The sequence below is a fragment of the Astatotilapia calliptera genome, chromosome 10 (assembly GCF_900246225.1).
Source record: "Astatotilapia calliptera chromosome 10, fAstCal1.2, whole genome shotgun sequence".
Lineage (NCBI taxonomy): Eukaryota > Metazoa > Chordata > Actinopteri > Cichliformes > Cichlidae > Astatotilapia > Astatotilapia calliptera.
The window spans coordinates 9,077,212-9,092,381 of record NC_039311.1 but is presented as its reverse complement, the minus strand read 5'-3'; the positions used below and the strand labels follow the sequence as shown (position 1 = coordinate 9,092,381).

At 38.6% G+C, this 15,170-nt stretch overlaps 1 protein-coding gene across 2 annotated transcripts in view; it reads right to left on the bottom strand.

Moving 5' to 3' along the window:
- LOC113030167 (seizure protein 6 homolog) overlaps positions 1-15,170 on the bottom strand; it is a 94,768-nt gene that overhangs the window by 34,785 nt on the left and 44,813 nt on the right. For both annotated transcript variants that reach the window (XM_026181338.1, XM_026181339.1), the window contains exons 2-3: positions 8,713-9,471; positions 8,182-8,303 (exon numbers count right to left, since the gene is read on the bottom strand). In XM_026181338.1, the coding sequence (XP_026037123.1) occupies positions 8,182-8,303; positions 8,713-9,471 (881 nt within the window). The remainder of the gene's footprint in view (positions 1-8,181; positions 8,304-8,712; positions 9,472-15,170) is intronic.

Sequence of the window (15,170 nt, the reverse complement as noted above, 5' to 3'; positions counted from 1 at the left end):
AGTATCTCAGGTTCTTGTACATGAGTTAGGGAGAAAGGAGCCAGAGGTGAATGGACAGATTCAGTTGCATTGATGCAAACGCTGTACCAGTACGTTGTGGTGAAGAGAGAGCTAAAAAGCATAAAAGCAAAGCTTTCAATTTACCGGTTGATCTAAGTCCCTACCCTCACCTATTGTCATGAGCTCTGGGTAGTGACCAAAAGAACGAGATCGTGGATACAAGCGGCAGAAATAAGCTTTCTCCGAAGGGTGGCTGGTGTCCCTTACAGATAGGTATAGGAGTTTGGCCATCATTTAGGAGCTCAGAGGAGAGCCGCTGTTCCTCCACATCAAAAAAGGAGCCAGCTGAGGTGGTTTGGGCATCTTACAAGGATGCATCCTGGGCGCCTCCTGTGTGAGGTATTTCTGACCCGGAGGAGATAGACCCAGGACACATTGGAGAGATTATATCTCTTGGCTGGCCTGAGAATACTTGGGTGTTCCCCTGGACAAGCTGGAGGAGTTGGCCAGGGAGAGGGAGGTCTGGGCCTCTTCTGGTTAGGCTGCTGCCCCCATGATCAGTCATGATTAGCGGAAGAAAATGAATGGAACATCAAATCAACTGGAGTCATGCTAATTGGTTGCCATATTCTATTAATTTACTCCCCTTTGCTCAAATACTATGAAGTGGATTAGACAAACCAGAAGAGAGAAGGAATTGGAAAAAAAATAGATGAGAGCAAGGTGGAAAAATAACTGGGTAAAGTAAATAAAAGTTGATGGTGAAAGACTAAAAAAAATATAGAGTACTGACTGCATAGTAACTCCTGAACATTACCGTGAATTATAGTAGTATAAGCTTGTCAGTAAATGGGAACACTAATATAATCAGACTTCAACACAGTTGGAGAGATTTGCAATTGGTTTATAATTCTAGTAATGCATTAACCAATGGTACTCACACATTACAACTGCTTTGAGCCAGAATGTAGAATCGGGTATGAAACAGAACTGAGACAACCAGTGCATCGCCTCAAATGGTTTCTGCTTGAGACCCAGGCAGGTAGTTCAGCAAGCAGAGGAAACAGAGAAATCAGAGCAGGACAGATGGCCTGGAAAGCATTGATATCTAGCTAACCCACTGGATTTATTTGATCAAATAAATAAAAAAAAGCACCATAACAGATTCTAAGCACTTTAATGCCACAGTCCAGTTCTGGAAAACCTCCATCTGTCCTCCCCTAAAACCTTATTGCAAAAGTGTCAGTGGAGTACAAGGGGAGATTGATATAGAGATAAGATCTGCTTTAGATATCACTAATTCACAGCTGAAAAAAAATCACCTCCATGTGTATTTAAACAGTGGGAAAAGGGACAAACATGTTCCTTCCTGTTGATTTGGTAGCATTTGTACTCCATAGGACTGTCTAATGGCATCTGTAAGCCCATGAGTCTTTATCTTTATTCAATATTAAATTAAGTTTGATTCTAATTCTTCCTATTTTCACAATTTGAATCTACAATCAGTTTCAGAGCCGAGGTTGGAATTAAACCCATAAAAAAACTTCTCCCTAGTCCCTAGTGTTGTGGCTTTAAAGGAATTCATCACAGCTAACCTCATAAAATAGGAGTGAGTGTCAGATGGAAATCAGTATTTTACATCTCATATCCAGCTCATAATTTGCACAGGCTATCATCCTGTACATATTTTCTGTATTTAACTATTGAATACAAGGCCAGGAGATAACAATTAAAACCTGCACCTAATGTCAAAGTAGCCTGCCCTTTTCAAAACTACTTTTAGGTTTGGTTTTTTGGTTTTTGGTCTTTTTTGTTTATTTTTTGTTTTGTTTTGGGGGGGGTTTGGGCGGGGGTAGTGACTAATAGTTTAGGTTAGTGCTAAAAGGCATGTTAGAGCAGCTTCTTAATATTTGCAGTTATTTTGCAGGAAAAAAATCATTATATGTTCAGAATCACCAGATGGGGCAATGCATTCTGTTAGCCGTGGCAGAGGGGTTGAACAGTCAGGCTGGGGGCAGTAAACTCTCGTGATGCATTTTTCATCCTCCCTCTCTCACAAGAAGCCAGACTGCTGAAAGGAATATTGACTAAATACAGAAAAGGTTTGATTCTGCTTATTTATTCCCCACCAATTTCTGTGGGATTTTTTTTTTCAATGCAGGTAGAATTCAGCGGGAGTTTCTGAATGCTGTTTAGATTTATATTTTTTCTCTGAGCCATAGGTACATAACAGCAACATATAAATATTTATCACAGTCTCCATATTTGCCCTTCAGATTATTTCCTTCATCTAATTTTCCTCCCCTGCCTTCTGTACTGATGGCTACCTTCCAGAATAGAGGCCCCTTCATGATAATGTCTCTACTACAGCTCCTCTGGTACAAAGTGCGGTGCATTCAATCTGTGTTAATGGTTGGTAATGTAAATTGTATCAGTACACAGCTTGAAAAGTGGGCACTAAGAGCTTTTAACCCAGGTTGGAGTTATTTTGTATGTTTCTAGCAAACCAACAAATCCATAACCTAACTGGAGAAATTGAAGGGAAGGTGTGATCCCTTCACAGATCAATATGTAATTATTGCAAATAGGCTCATCAGACAAGTGAAAGCAATCAATTGTTTTTTTTACAACAACTGGTAATTTAATCTAATTCATCCCTGCCAACATGGGTATGTTTTTGTCTGTTTATCTCAAAATTACTAAAAAAAAAGGAAGGATTTTAAACTTTAGTAGAGACCAACTTTATACCTTTCCACTTAAACAAGCAACTGTTGATTTACAATGATATCTTAGTGAAAAATCTCCCAAAAACCTCCACACAAAGGGCTGCCTACAAAGAAGACACCTGCTGTTACAGAACGTGAAAGTGCTTGAAAATCTTAATAGGCATTTTATTTGATTATACTCCTGTTTTTAATGTTGGGCCAAATGGTGGCTTTTGTGAAACCCTTTGATTTCCAAGTGTTTTTCCAGTTTATTATTATAAATGGTTAATCTTGTGTCAAAAATAAGAATGTAGGATTTGAAGAGGAGAGTGATTAGATGAAGTAACTTTATCTTGAGCAGTTTCACTTCAGTTTTATTTATATAACCCCAAATCACAACAACAGTCATCTCAATGCATTTTAATATTGTTACGTAAATATCATACAATAATAAGTGAGGTGGGAAATGGTCTAATGGTCCACAGTAGTCCACAGAAAATTTCTGAGGAATTTTAGATCTTTTACCTTTATTGCACAAAAGGACGAGAGCCGAGTGCTAAAGTGCAAACTGCAATCAGGAAAGAAACAACTGAAGTATACTACCAACACAACATCAGCTTTTTGTATCTCCACAGACAGCATGCTAACACAAAGCTAGAAAAGCAGCCAGAGTGATGTTAAAGCTCAATGTATACTGATACCAGCCCAGTAGCCAGAGCCTGATCTTCAAGTCAGGCTTGTACCATTTTAGCCTCCATTTCTACCAGTACTTTTTGGGCTTCAACTCTGCTTTGCATTCAGCTTAGGGTTCAGCACTTCAGCTTTGGCTTAACCACTTAAAGAAAGGCTGTATTTGTGTTCCAACTAGGATTGGGAACTGTTTTGGGAAGCCGGACTGTAACGTGTTATTTATACCTTCAGCAGGTTTAATACTCACCAGAGAAAAGTAATTTGTGACTTACTTGTTACATTACTTTCTTGTTACTCTGTAAAATGACCTGAAATGCAATGTCTCACAATTACCAGTTAACAACACAAACCTTATGGTACAGTTCCACACACCAACACAAATCACTATCCTAATGTGGATCTTTTTTTAGTAGTTGTACGCGAACACAAAGCTGACACCATAAAGCAAAGCTCAAAGAGACTTTGAAGTATCATCATGATGATCCTATTTTAGAAACATGAACAGGTAGAAAGGGAGGCTGTAACTTGATTGCTCATCACTGCCTTTTTTTCCCACATGATTCAACAGTTTTTATTCATTATCAGCACAAACACAAAAACAAAACAGAACAAACCACAAAAACAAAGGGAATCATATACATTTAAAGTCATTACGTACATTAACAATTATACATGTGGAAAAGAGAAAAAAGACAGAAAAAAAAGAGGGGGAAAAAGGTATTTACCATCTATTTACCCACAGATTTAAAAAAAGAAACAACAAGAGTGAATTCCCATCCTTTGTGCTCACTTCCTAATACCCTAAAAACAACTGGGCCCTCTCAACAGTTGGGACAGAAGCAAAGGAGACCAAACATTGAGGAACACTACTGTGTTCATCACTGCCTTTGTTACCTGATAAAGTTCAGCGTCAGGCTGTTAGACTGGGGTTGGGATGCGCTGAGCTTTAGTGCCGCTCTGACTTCTAGGCTAGCTTTGTGTTAGCATGCTATAGACTATGTGCACGTTAGCATATGCTACTTCCGGTGCGGAAACTCTTGTGGGGAGCATTGTTTCCGGTGTCCTATTCGCGCCCTGTTTACGGTCCAAAACAAGTTAAGCAAATGAATGAATCAAGCAGCGATTTACATTTCTATAGATGTCTTGGGCATTTACCCAATATATCTGTAAATGCTGTTCATCGACTTGTCGATGTTACCCCCCCGCCTCACAGCAAAAGAGAAAAGGGATTCAAATGTTATATTTCTCAGTATCTGTAAACAGCTGCCCCTCGTTTATCACAGGTGTTATGTTCTAAAAATAAGAGTCACACTGCTAGCGATCGATGCAGCGATTCTGTACTGTACAGGAGAGACGTCACGGAGGAGATCGTCTGCAGCGATCAGGACGCAGGACACAATGTGACATAAAATAAAACATGCAAACTTGCACTAAAAATCTGCGAAACATCGGGGTTGAAAGGTGAACCGTGTTATAGCGAGGGACCACTGTAATTTTGAAGGTAAGTCACAACATACCCTTCGTAAATACTAATGTATAGAAACCCTTACCAGCAATCATTCATTTTTTGTGTGGCTTTTTTTTCACGGTTTGTTAACATGCTGTGTAGGTGTGTACTTGACTAGCTGATATCGACATAACGGGGGAAACATCTGGTTTGACTATTCTTCACCTATAGTTTGAATGCTGAACATTTTCCTGTTTAAATCATAATAACTGTCACTATACAGAGATGTGCTTCTGAATGTGGACGATGTGTCTTCTGATTCTGTAATGCAGTTCTGCTTGTGTTGAGTGATGTAAACAACTGATCGATCTAAACTCTTTAAACGTCAAAACTAATCATTAGATTTTTTATGACACAACAGTGGTGAGTGTTCCCACCTTCTCCTCTTTGTAACTTAACGCGATCTTTCCGTTTTCGAGTTTCGCTACCTGATCCGCAGTAGCGATTGACCGCAAAGTAAAGCTACCGGAAATATACAACCCCACATCCGGTCTCAAACCAGGAAGTTAGCATTTTCTCGTGCACAGGGTCTATTTAGCAGTTATTTAGTTAGTTAGCAGTATAATACACTTGTCTCTCGTCTTTTTGGTTAATAAAGATAAATGTAATGACCACGCCACTATTTTCCTCTTCCACAGATGAGCTGAAATTAGATGACTGTAGTGTAAGAGCACAGGTAGACAAAAAGCATGTTTGTTTGATGTTTTTCTCCTCTATCCTTCCAACATGCAGATAATTGAAGAACCTTTGTGTAATGTATTAGCTGAATTTAATAGTGAAAAGTGTAATCTGGTTACTGGTCACATGTTATGGAGTAGTGCAAAAGAATGTAACAAATTAATATTAATGTTAAATATTCATATTTAATTTTAAATTACTATTAAGTAGGAATAAATACATTCAAGTTTTTCTGCTTGCTTGCACAAATTACTCACAAGTGAAAAAACAAAATAGTTCCAATTTAAGGTTATATTTTATGGTTTAAGGTTGTTCTCCTTGCATATGGTTGTATGAGGACATTGCTACGCCACATTGCTACTCTGTGATAATCTTTTTTTCCTTTTATAACCTTCCAAATCTTGGATAGGCTCCCTGAAGAAGAGCTTCACACAGTGCTGATGAAAAGGCATGGCATGACACATGCTTGATTTCAATCTCTATCTCTCCACCTTCAGTCACTTCATGCATTCCCAAGGAACAGGGGCCTTGTTTCCTCAATCTCTTCAGTCGTGCCAAGCAATTGTCTGTAAGTTTGCCATCAGATCACTATCAGCTTGTCTGCAGGAGGGAGGGGAAAAGTGGCCCCCGTCTGCTTGCATGGTGGTTTGAAATGCATGGCTTCATCTTATTTCTTTATCAAGCCCAACTGATGTGTGAATATAAAATGTCTATATATTTTCGCTTTATAGCCCTTCAGTTCAAGAAATCTTCTGCCAAAAGCACTGGAGAAGCTGTGAAAGCAAAAAGCTGATACATCAAATGCCTACGTGGGTATGCATGCACATGTGCGGGTGAGTGTGCATGTGCTTATAAGTGCTTCAAGATTTACTTAAGTTACCCAGAGGAAGCTTTCAGAAAAAAAAGGCACACTCTCAAACATATACTCTGTCAAGACTTATCTTCGCCCCCCAGAGGCAGCAAGACAAAGCTCACACATTTTATAAAGTCTCCAATGGTAAATGAGGCGTTTGAAGAATTGCAAATGCCAGGGAGCGCATACACTGACAGTTAATTTTTATAACCTTTTGTGAAAAGACTTACCAGGCAAACATTCAACCTGAGACAGACCCCATCACTTGTGTCCCCATCCACCCACTCAACCCAGTAATTCATTGCATTTCTATCTCTATCAACCCACACAAGACCAGAAATTACTGTTACTGCTTAAACTAAACCAAAATATGTCACTGCTCTTTACTGGTTTAATAAGCATTTTATAAAGCATCAGAAAGCACAGTTCAGGTTGAAATGGCTATAATCAGTATTTTTAGATTAACAATGGAACATGTTTTTTGGGTCGCTCTGACAAACCCACAAACAATTATGCATTTCCTCCCAGCTCCCATGAGCTTTATAGCCTTTTTAGGCTAATTGTTTTGTCAGACTGCAGAGTTAGTATTTTGGTTCACTGTCTCCATACACTGACAGCTGTTTTCACTATTTAAAAAAGTTTAGTGTGTTTTGGTTTGTTTGTTTGTTTTTTAAGATTTATGACATTTTGATCTCTGTGTGTATATGTTAAAAACTGGGATTTCCTTTTTACATGATTCTATTGGTATCCCATTCTGAACCTTGGTTCTTGTGATTTTCAGTCTACAGTTTCTGATATTACTTTATTTTTGACCTTGTAATGAAGTTCAGCTTTGGTAATCCAGTGTTTTGGTTCACATCTTAATTATTATTACATTTTTTGTCTTCCTTCTCTTATCCCTCCCTAAGCCTTATTCTGCCAGAGGTTTCTTCCTGTTGAAAGGGAGTTTTTCCTTCTCACTGTCGCCAAAGTACTTGCTGATAGGGGGTCATATGATTGTTGGTTTTTTCTTTGCATGCATCATTGTAGGGTCTACCTTACAATATAAAGCATTTTGAGGCGACTGTTGTTGTGATTTGGCGTACAAATAGAATTGAAATGAAATTGAATTATTCTTCATTGTAGTTTATTTCCTTTGTCTCTTTCTTCATGTGTAGTGTGAGTCTCCTTATGTCCACATTCAGTATCTTTCTCTTAGGTTGGCATCTTGTTAAGTGTTAGCATTCATTATATTAGTCTCCTTTGGCTATTTCCTGCTTTACTTTGAAAGTTTATTTTCTTAGTTTTACTTCCTATCTGTCTCTACCTGATTGTCCTGATTGCCTTCACCACTCTCCTATCTGTCATTCCCCAATCAGCCCTCTGTTATAAATAGTCCTGTCTTCCCTTTAGCAGACTGCAGAGTTAGCATTTGTCATAGCATTTGTTATTTTTCCCTTGTCTATTCCTCACGCACTGTCTTGTCTTGTCTTGTCTTTTTTCCATCACTTTTTGTGGTTTTTCAACCTTCAGCTTCCTGCAGTTGGGCCCTAACCTTTACGCTCCACACAACCTGACAATATCATTAGATTCCACCTTTTCAGACCTCAAATTTTATCCCAAAGTTCTTGCAGTGCTTTGGCTAGAGCTGGTTTTAGCCTGTTCTCAGGTGGCTACTTAATGGAGTTTTGAAACTTACCAAACAGCCACTTCATCAAACGTTCATCAAATTACTAACATTATAATTATTGTGAGCTTTTAGCACTGACCTGAACTTCGATGCCATATCCCAGGTAGACAGTAATCAAGTAGTTACACTCCACTCCCGAGTCAAGTTGCTGCAGGATTTCAATGTTACCCTCAGGGTCAGTGAAATTCAGACTACACGGCTCTGTGGAAGAAAGTAAAATGACAAGTGATTCCCTTTTTCCCGGATCACTGATCTTTCTGACAGCCCACCTGTGTCTCCCTGGCCCTGTAACCCTCTAACTATCTCTGCAGAGATCCTCTCTGACACTACTCATCTGGGCCTTCAGCCCTCTGTGGCCAGTGGGAAGGGCGGGCAGGACACATCAGGAAAAATCAGATTGTTTTTGACATATGAGCAACTCCGTTATCCCTGACGGAAAGATGAATAGCTGTGTGCAGAATGCAAAATGAACAGGAGTAATGCTGAGGATTTGATGCTTAATTTTCTTTTCCTCTGGGATACATGTGTTATATTTAAGGGTAAATGTCCAGCTCAGTACAGTACATCCTTGAAAGTCAGAGAAAAAGAAAAAGAATATTACTCTGCCTACCTGATGTTTGCATGGTGGTGATGGTGGTAGTTGTGGTAACAGTCGTGGACATTGTTGTGGTGTCTTTCTCTGAAGAAGCCGGAGTGAGCTTGTGGAGCTGATGACCAGGGCTGGTTTTGTTTTTTAGTGCCATTTCACTAGCTTCCCCCTTTTCCATCTTCCCCGAGGTGGCCTCTTCCGGAGAAGCACCCAAACTCTGAGGCTGACTTCCTAGTGAAGATGAGGGAGGTACTCCGCTGTTTTCACCACCTGAACCTCTGTTATTTGGTGTCACCTGGGTGGTAAGTGAGTGTGTTGTTGGATCGACCTTGTCTGTCCCCCTGGTCCTCTCCTTTGATTTCTTTTGAGGCATAGACATGGGCAGTGCTGGTGTTGTGGGGGAAAATGTAGTCAGCGGTGATGTGGCAGCCACAGTAGCAGTAGAGGCAACATCTGAAAAAGCTGGAGCATCCTCATGGGGCACAAGTTGAGTGACAAGGTCTGCTGCATTTGGAGCAGACACAGAGCCTGGCATGGTGGGATATGCAGCCACATAGCCATCCTTCCGAAAAAAATGCTGGTCCCCCCGGAAGTCCCTTGTAAGTAAATGCTCATGAAGCAGCAGGCCCTTGAAGACTGGCTGGTGGTTGGGGATGTTCATTGGTGAGACGGTAGTGATGGAATGGACTTCACTTTCTGTGTCCTGCGTTGATGAGTGTGTGAAGAGGTCCCTGTCTAGGTCCAGTGTCCTCTTACTGATGCTGTTACTATCTTTTGCAACTGAAAATTAAAAGAAAAAAGGAGAAAAAAAGTAATATAGTTATATTAAGCAAAATATTACAGTCCAGTGATCTATAGAAGCAACATGCAGTATACGAGAGTAGTATGTCTTTTTGACAGTTTCATTATAGAATCATCAACTCTGCCAGCCTATAATCTTGCAAAATTATGCCTAATGAGGTGAGAGGCTCTCCTCTTGTATAATTCTTCCACACTTTCTTTTTTGAGTTTTGCTATTTTTAATCAGTTCATTATGCATGTGTGTGTATATGTGTGTGTGCGTGCGTCTGCATGCAGTGAGGCTGGAGAAACTATGACCATAATAAAGTCCTTTATAAATTTATTCACTAGCAAGTCAGTCTAATAGGTTAACATAAATATAATATATAGTATGAATATTACTGTACAGAGGGAGTATTTAAACACATGGAGTGTATCCATCTTCTATGTTAATGTAAAAAACTTTTAGTACTTAACATATTGGGGTATTTTTAAGACCATGAACACAATTAATAAGGTAGTATCAAAAACAGATTCCATAATTACACTCTGCATTCAATGAAAGCTTGGCGTGAGACTGAGAGGATGTAGTCTAGCTTTTAACAAGAAAAAAAAGTAAAAACACCACCAAATGAAAACAAGCTCTCTATTAGTCAATCATGGGTAAAATCAGTTATCATTAACCATCTAAATCATAGGTGTCAAACTCTGGCCCGCGAAGCCATACCAAATTACTATTAGAGCTGGCCTACTGGTATTATACAGTTAATATATATATTGTTTAGTATTAAGCTTTGCTTGTTCCATATTCAGTTTTTCAGCAAAACTTGTTTGAGTCCATAAGAAAAGATTCATTCTTATATCTAGAGGAAGATTTTTTTTTTTTCAATAAATATTAGCGTTAGCCCGCGACTTTGTTCCAGTTTTCGAATTTTGGCCCACTGTGTATTTGAGTTTGACACCCCTGATCTAAATCATCCCAAACTAAGCAGTCATTTTGCCATTCTGATACTGGCACTTCTAACATTTTAAAAAATATATCTAACTTTCAGTATTTGACACATCAGCCTGGTACTATTTCAATAATATGTAGGGTTCATGTTAAGGTTTGCAAGTTCATATTATCTTCTTTTATACACATATGTCAACAAGAAACAATGCTGTCAGCTTTGGCACTTTAATTAGCTTGCATTTGGGGTGACAGTTTGCCTTAATGAGGCAAAATAGCTGCCGGCACACTTTTCACACTTAAAGATGAAAGGATGTTGTTGACACCGTGGCAGCAAATCAATGAGATATCCCTATGTGAGTGCTTCTATTACAGCACTCCAAGAGCATGACAGAATCTAAGTTTGAAATCAAAACCAATGGAAGACTCCGTTATATATTTAGGGCTTCAGTCAGAGAAGCCTAAAGGCTTGTCAGCAACCATCTGGCAACCACCGGAATTGAGAAAAAAAAGTGTATTCCCCAACTAGTTGTGAGTGGCTGCTGGAGGTAGCTCATATTTGCTGTGAAATCAATTGCTAAAGCCTCCTTCACACAGGTCAAAAGACTGGTCAGTGACTCTAGGTAGTCATGAGTCGCTAGGAAGAATATGTATTCTGTGAGAGGCTGATAGATGGCAATCATTAGTGTGAAACTGGTTATAAAGAACTATACAGTGATGCACCTTGAAACTGCTTTGATTGCTAGCAGGTTGAAAGTCACTATTGGTATGCATGGAAGACACTGCCTTTTTCACAAACATAAAAAAGTTTACCAGCTTTACTTCAGTTTATGTGCACTGCTACAGCATTAAACCGCATGCTCATTGACTAACAACTTGTGATTAACAAGCTTGTGGTTGAGCATGAGCATGTGGTGTCATATAGATAATTCTTCGTTTCTGGAAGATGGTATAACAACGATTTACAAAATGGACTTATTTTTTTTTTAATATATGACCAAAAGTGAATGACCGAGCCCATAAACTTAGCAGGAAAGTGTTTACAGAGCTCAAGTCTTCTTCTATTGGGAGCCTTTGTGCAACCACAGCTCTTGCCATCTGGTCACTTTCAGTTACAGTGCATGTTGAAGCTACTTCTGTGATGGCTTCATTTTTCCAACCTGGAAGCTGCATCTGTGTTTTATATTGTCGGGAGAATATTTAACTATAGGGACCAGAGGGTGCTAGGTGATCATCCACTGGTCTCTAGGCCTTTGTGATTCCCTTAGAGGTCATTTGCACAAAAAATGTTGAGTACATAGATACACAGCACACGCACTGTTTGTGCCTTGAAATTCTAGATAAGCCTGTTTCTTTAATCGTACATGAATTTATACCATGATCCTCAGCGTGAACTCTTACAGAACTCTGTTTCATCCTCTTTCCTCACATCTGATTCAATTATAAAGCTTGCATATTCTTCAATCGACCGACACTTTTCAATGTGTTGATTATAAGAACCCGTCACTTTCTTGCCTATGAAATATAGCATATATTTCAGGCTCAAATCAGCCTGCCAGTTGGTAAACATTCACCCTGCAAAGTCAAATTTGAAGTTATTGATTTCCTAAGGATTCCACAACAGGAAACATACATTTGGGTTTTTAAAAAAGAAATAGTATCTGAATAAATCTGAAAAATTGCTGTGCCGAAGGAGACGCTCTGCTTTGCTCATAAACTTGGAAAGAAGTTGTAAGGTTCTGTAACATTTTGCTGACGCAGAGTACTTTTTACCACCACCGGGCACATTGATAAAACTTTGATTGGGCTATTCAAGAGGAAGAGTAAACAGCTTTATTACAAAGCCTCTCCTAGGCGGACAGAATTGACACATGGTTTTACATTTTACTGACAAACACGACAACACCACATTCATCTTTTGTGGTGACAGAAGCAATTCAAAGACCTTTTGATGTTCTAAGATGGAGGAGAAACATTTCCTTGTAGCCTTATTCTGTCACAACAAGGGGAGCAAGAATGGTGCTATAAAGGCAAACTAAGCATATTTGACATGTCATTCTAGCAGAGAGAATAAAGAGACTAAAGGGGGGGTCTTCATAAATGATTGAAGTATATAAGACTGGCCTTCAACAATCTCAAAGACACACATACACACATATTGCATAATAAATTGAGAGTTTTTATTTATTCATTTATTTATTTTTATCATAATTACTGTAATTGCTCCTTGTGGCTGTTAAGCCCTGCCTCCTACTGTCTTATCTTCCTCTCCCTCTGTCTCTGTCTTTGTAGCACAGATTTCGACCATCTATTTTCTGCCCTCCAGTCAGAATATTGAGTGAATGTGGAGAGTGAGGATGGAAGGCTGGGTTGAACCAGAGTTTCTCATACACAGATCAATAGAGGATCAATGTGTACAGGTTGAAGACCTCACTGTGGTGATTACAGAGAGGCACTGCTACCATATTGTTCTAATCTCCAAACTTTAATTGGCTGTTTACAGCTGAGGTTTGGAGCAACAGGGAGAAACTGAATTTTAAGTACCATTTCTATTAGTATTTATGCATTTTAACATGTATTTTTATTATCTCAACAAATTGGACAGTTAATCAATAAAATAATTTTGAAGAAATCTAATCAGGAAAGTAATTTATTTATTAGTTTCAACCTGAAAAAAAAAACATGTTAAAATTAGTTATGCTTCATCCAGGTACATCACTAAAATACTGACTGCATATAATTAATTGTCTAATGCTATAATTCAAGCCAAAAAAATTGGCTTGAAGTTCCCTTTTTAAATTTAAATGCCTTTATTTCAAACTGGTTCAGCCGTCGTGATGTCAAGGATCATCACTTTTAATGAGCACTGGTTTTCTTGGAAGAACCATCTTGTTCAAGTCCTAAGTGGTCAGGTTGAGAGCATGGCCAGGCTCATCATCATTTTGGGGTTTTTTGTTTGTTTGTTTTTACTTCACCATTTGTGGGGTTCATTTGCCAGGAATTTTTCAACAGTAGTCTAAACGAAAATAATATTCTGCTTAAGTAGCCTGAACTGTAATTTTAGTCCTCTCTCATACACGTTCTCAAATAATGCAAAAAAAAAAAAAAAAAAAAGCAAGACCAGAAGCAAAGCTTTCAAAATGTCATGCAAATGTTTAAATTGTGATGCTATTCATGGTAATGTTACATTATGAAAAATAACTGGCGTTTTTCTCAGGCGGCATTCCTCATAATACAGACACACCTTGTTGCTGAAGTTGTGAAAAAAAGAAAGTAAGACTATGTAGTTGGGAAAAACTAAGTATGCCTTGTGATTTAGTAGCTTCCCATATGGAAAAGAAATAGTAAAAACTTATATGATTTACTCATTAAAGTGGCCACTTTCTCATTACTTTCATATATTCTTTTAGGAAGTATCCAAAACATACAAGTTTCATTATATAATTTTTCAAGGGATCTTATATCTGTTTTCACTTTTGTATGCTTTTCATACAAGTTTCACACAAGACAGATACAAACTTTATAAGATTTATATATATCTTTTCCATATGGGTTGAACCACTTCTAGAAGCAATAACGGGAAGTGATGTGACCTTTATCAGTCTCTCAAATCATTGCAGAAGGATTTTGGTCCATTCTGCAGCGTTGCTTCAGTTCCTTTAGGTTTACAGGAATTCTTTTATGCATAGCTCTCGTAATGTCCCACCTCAACATTTCAAGAGTTATGGGTTGAGGTTTGACTGGGCCATTGCATCATGTCTCTTAATTCTCAGCCAATCTGCTTTAGATTTGCTGGCATTCAACAGTGTCCTGTTGCATGACATAATTTTGACCGAGCTTTAGCTGTCGGACAGATGGCTTCACATTTAACTCTAGAATACTTTTGTATACAGAGAAGTTCATGGTCAATTCAGTGACTGCAAGGCTCCAAAAAAGGCCCAAACGTCTCCAATCATCATGATCAAATGTGGTGCTGTGCATTTGGTCTTGTCTGCCCAAAAGAAATTGTACCAGAAGTCTTGTGGTTTGTCCTGATACAACATTGTAAACTTAAGCTGCGTTGCCATGTTCTTTTTAGAAAAAAGAGGCTTTCTCCTGGTAATGTGCTTGGATTTCTACTGCTGGGGAGATGGAGTGTACATCCCAGTTTAAAACTTTACTTTTTGATAAGCCTTATAGTTAGAGCAGCATCAGGTCATTGTTGCGTCATCTTAGTCATGCTACAATAGGTCTAGGCTGCTGAGGGCTTCCCGTGATGCATGAATCTTTCTTCTTCACTCTTCCCGCTGTCACCAAGTGCTTGATCACGATGTGTGTTCTGATTATATATATGATACAGTTTTCTCTGTATTAATGTCGGTTCTTTACCTTACAATATAAAGCAATATAAAGCACCATGAAGTGAATGTTATTGTGACTTAATGCTACATAAAAATGCCAAAACATCTGCTGTTATAGAGGCGCTCGAACTTTTTGATGATCAGTTCATCAAGTGCATTTGATGAGCAGCACCTGGCTGCTGCTTACCCTCTTAATTCCTATGGAACCACTAAGGGTTTACTTAGTTTCTATTTCACATGACTGTGAAGTATATAGTTATAATATCTCCCAACACTGCCCACCAGTTAAACATTATTGTCTAACCATGTGTCTATGTACTCTAATATACTGCCGTACACAGTGTACTTTAAAAAAAAATGTGACCTTTATGTGCTTTGGTAGGTTTGTGTCATACTGTTGCAAACAGTGA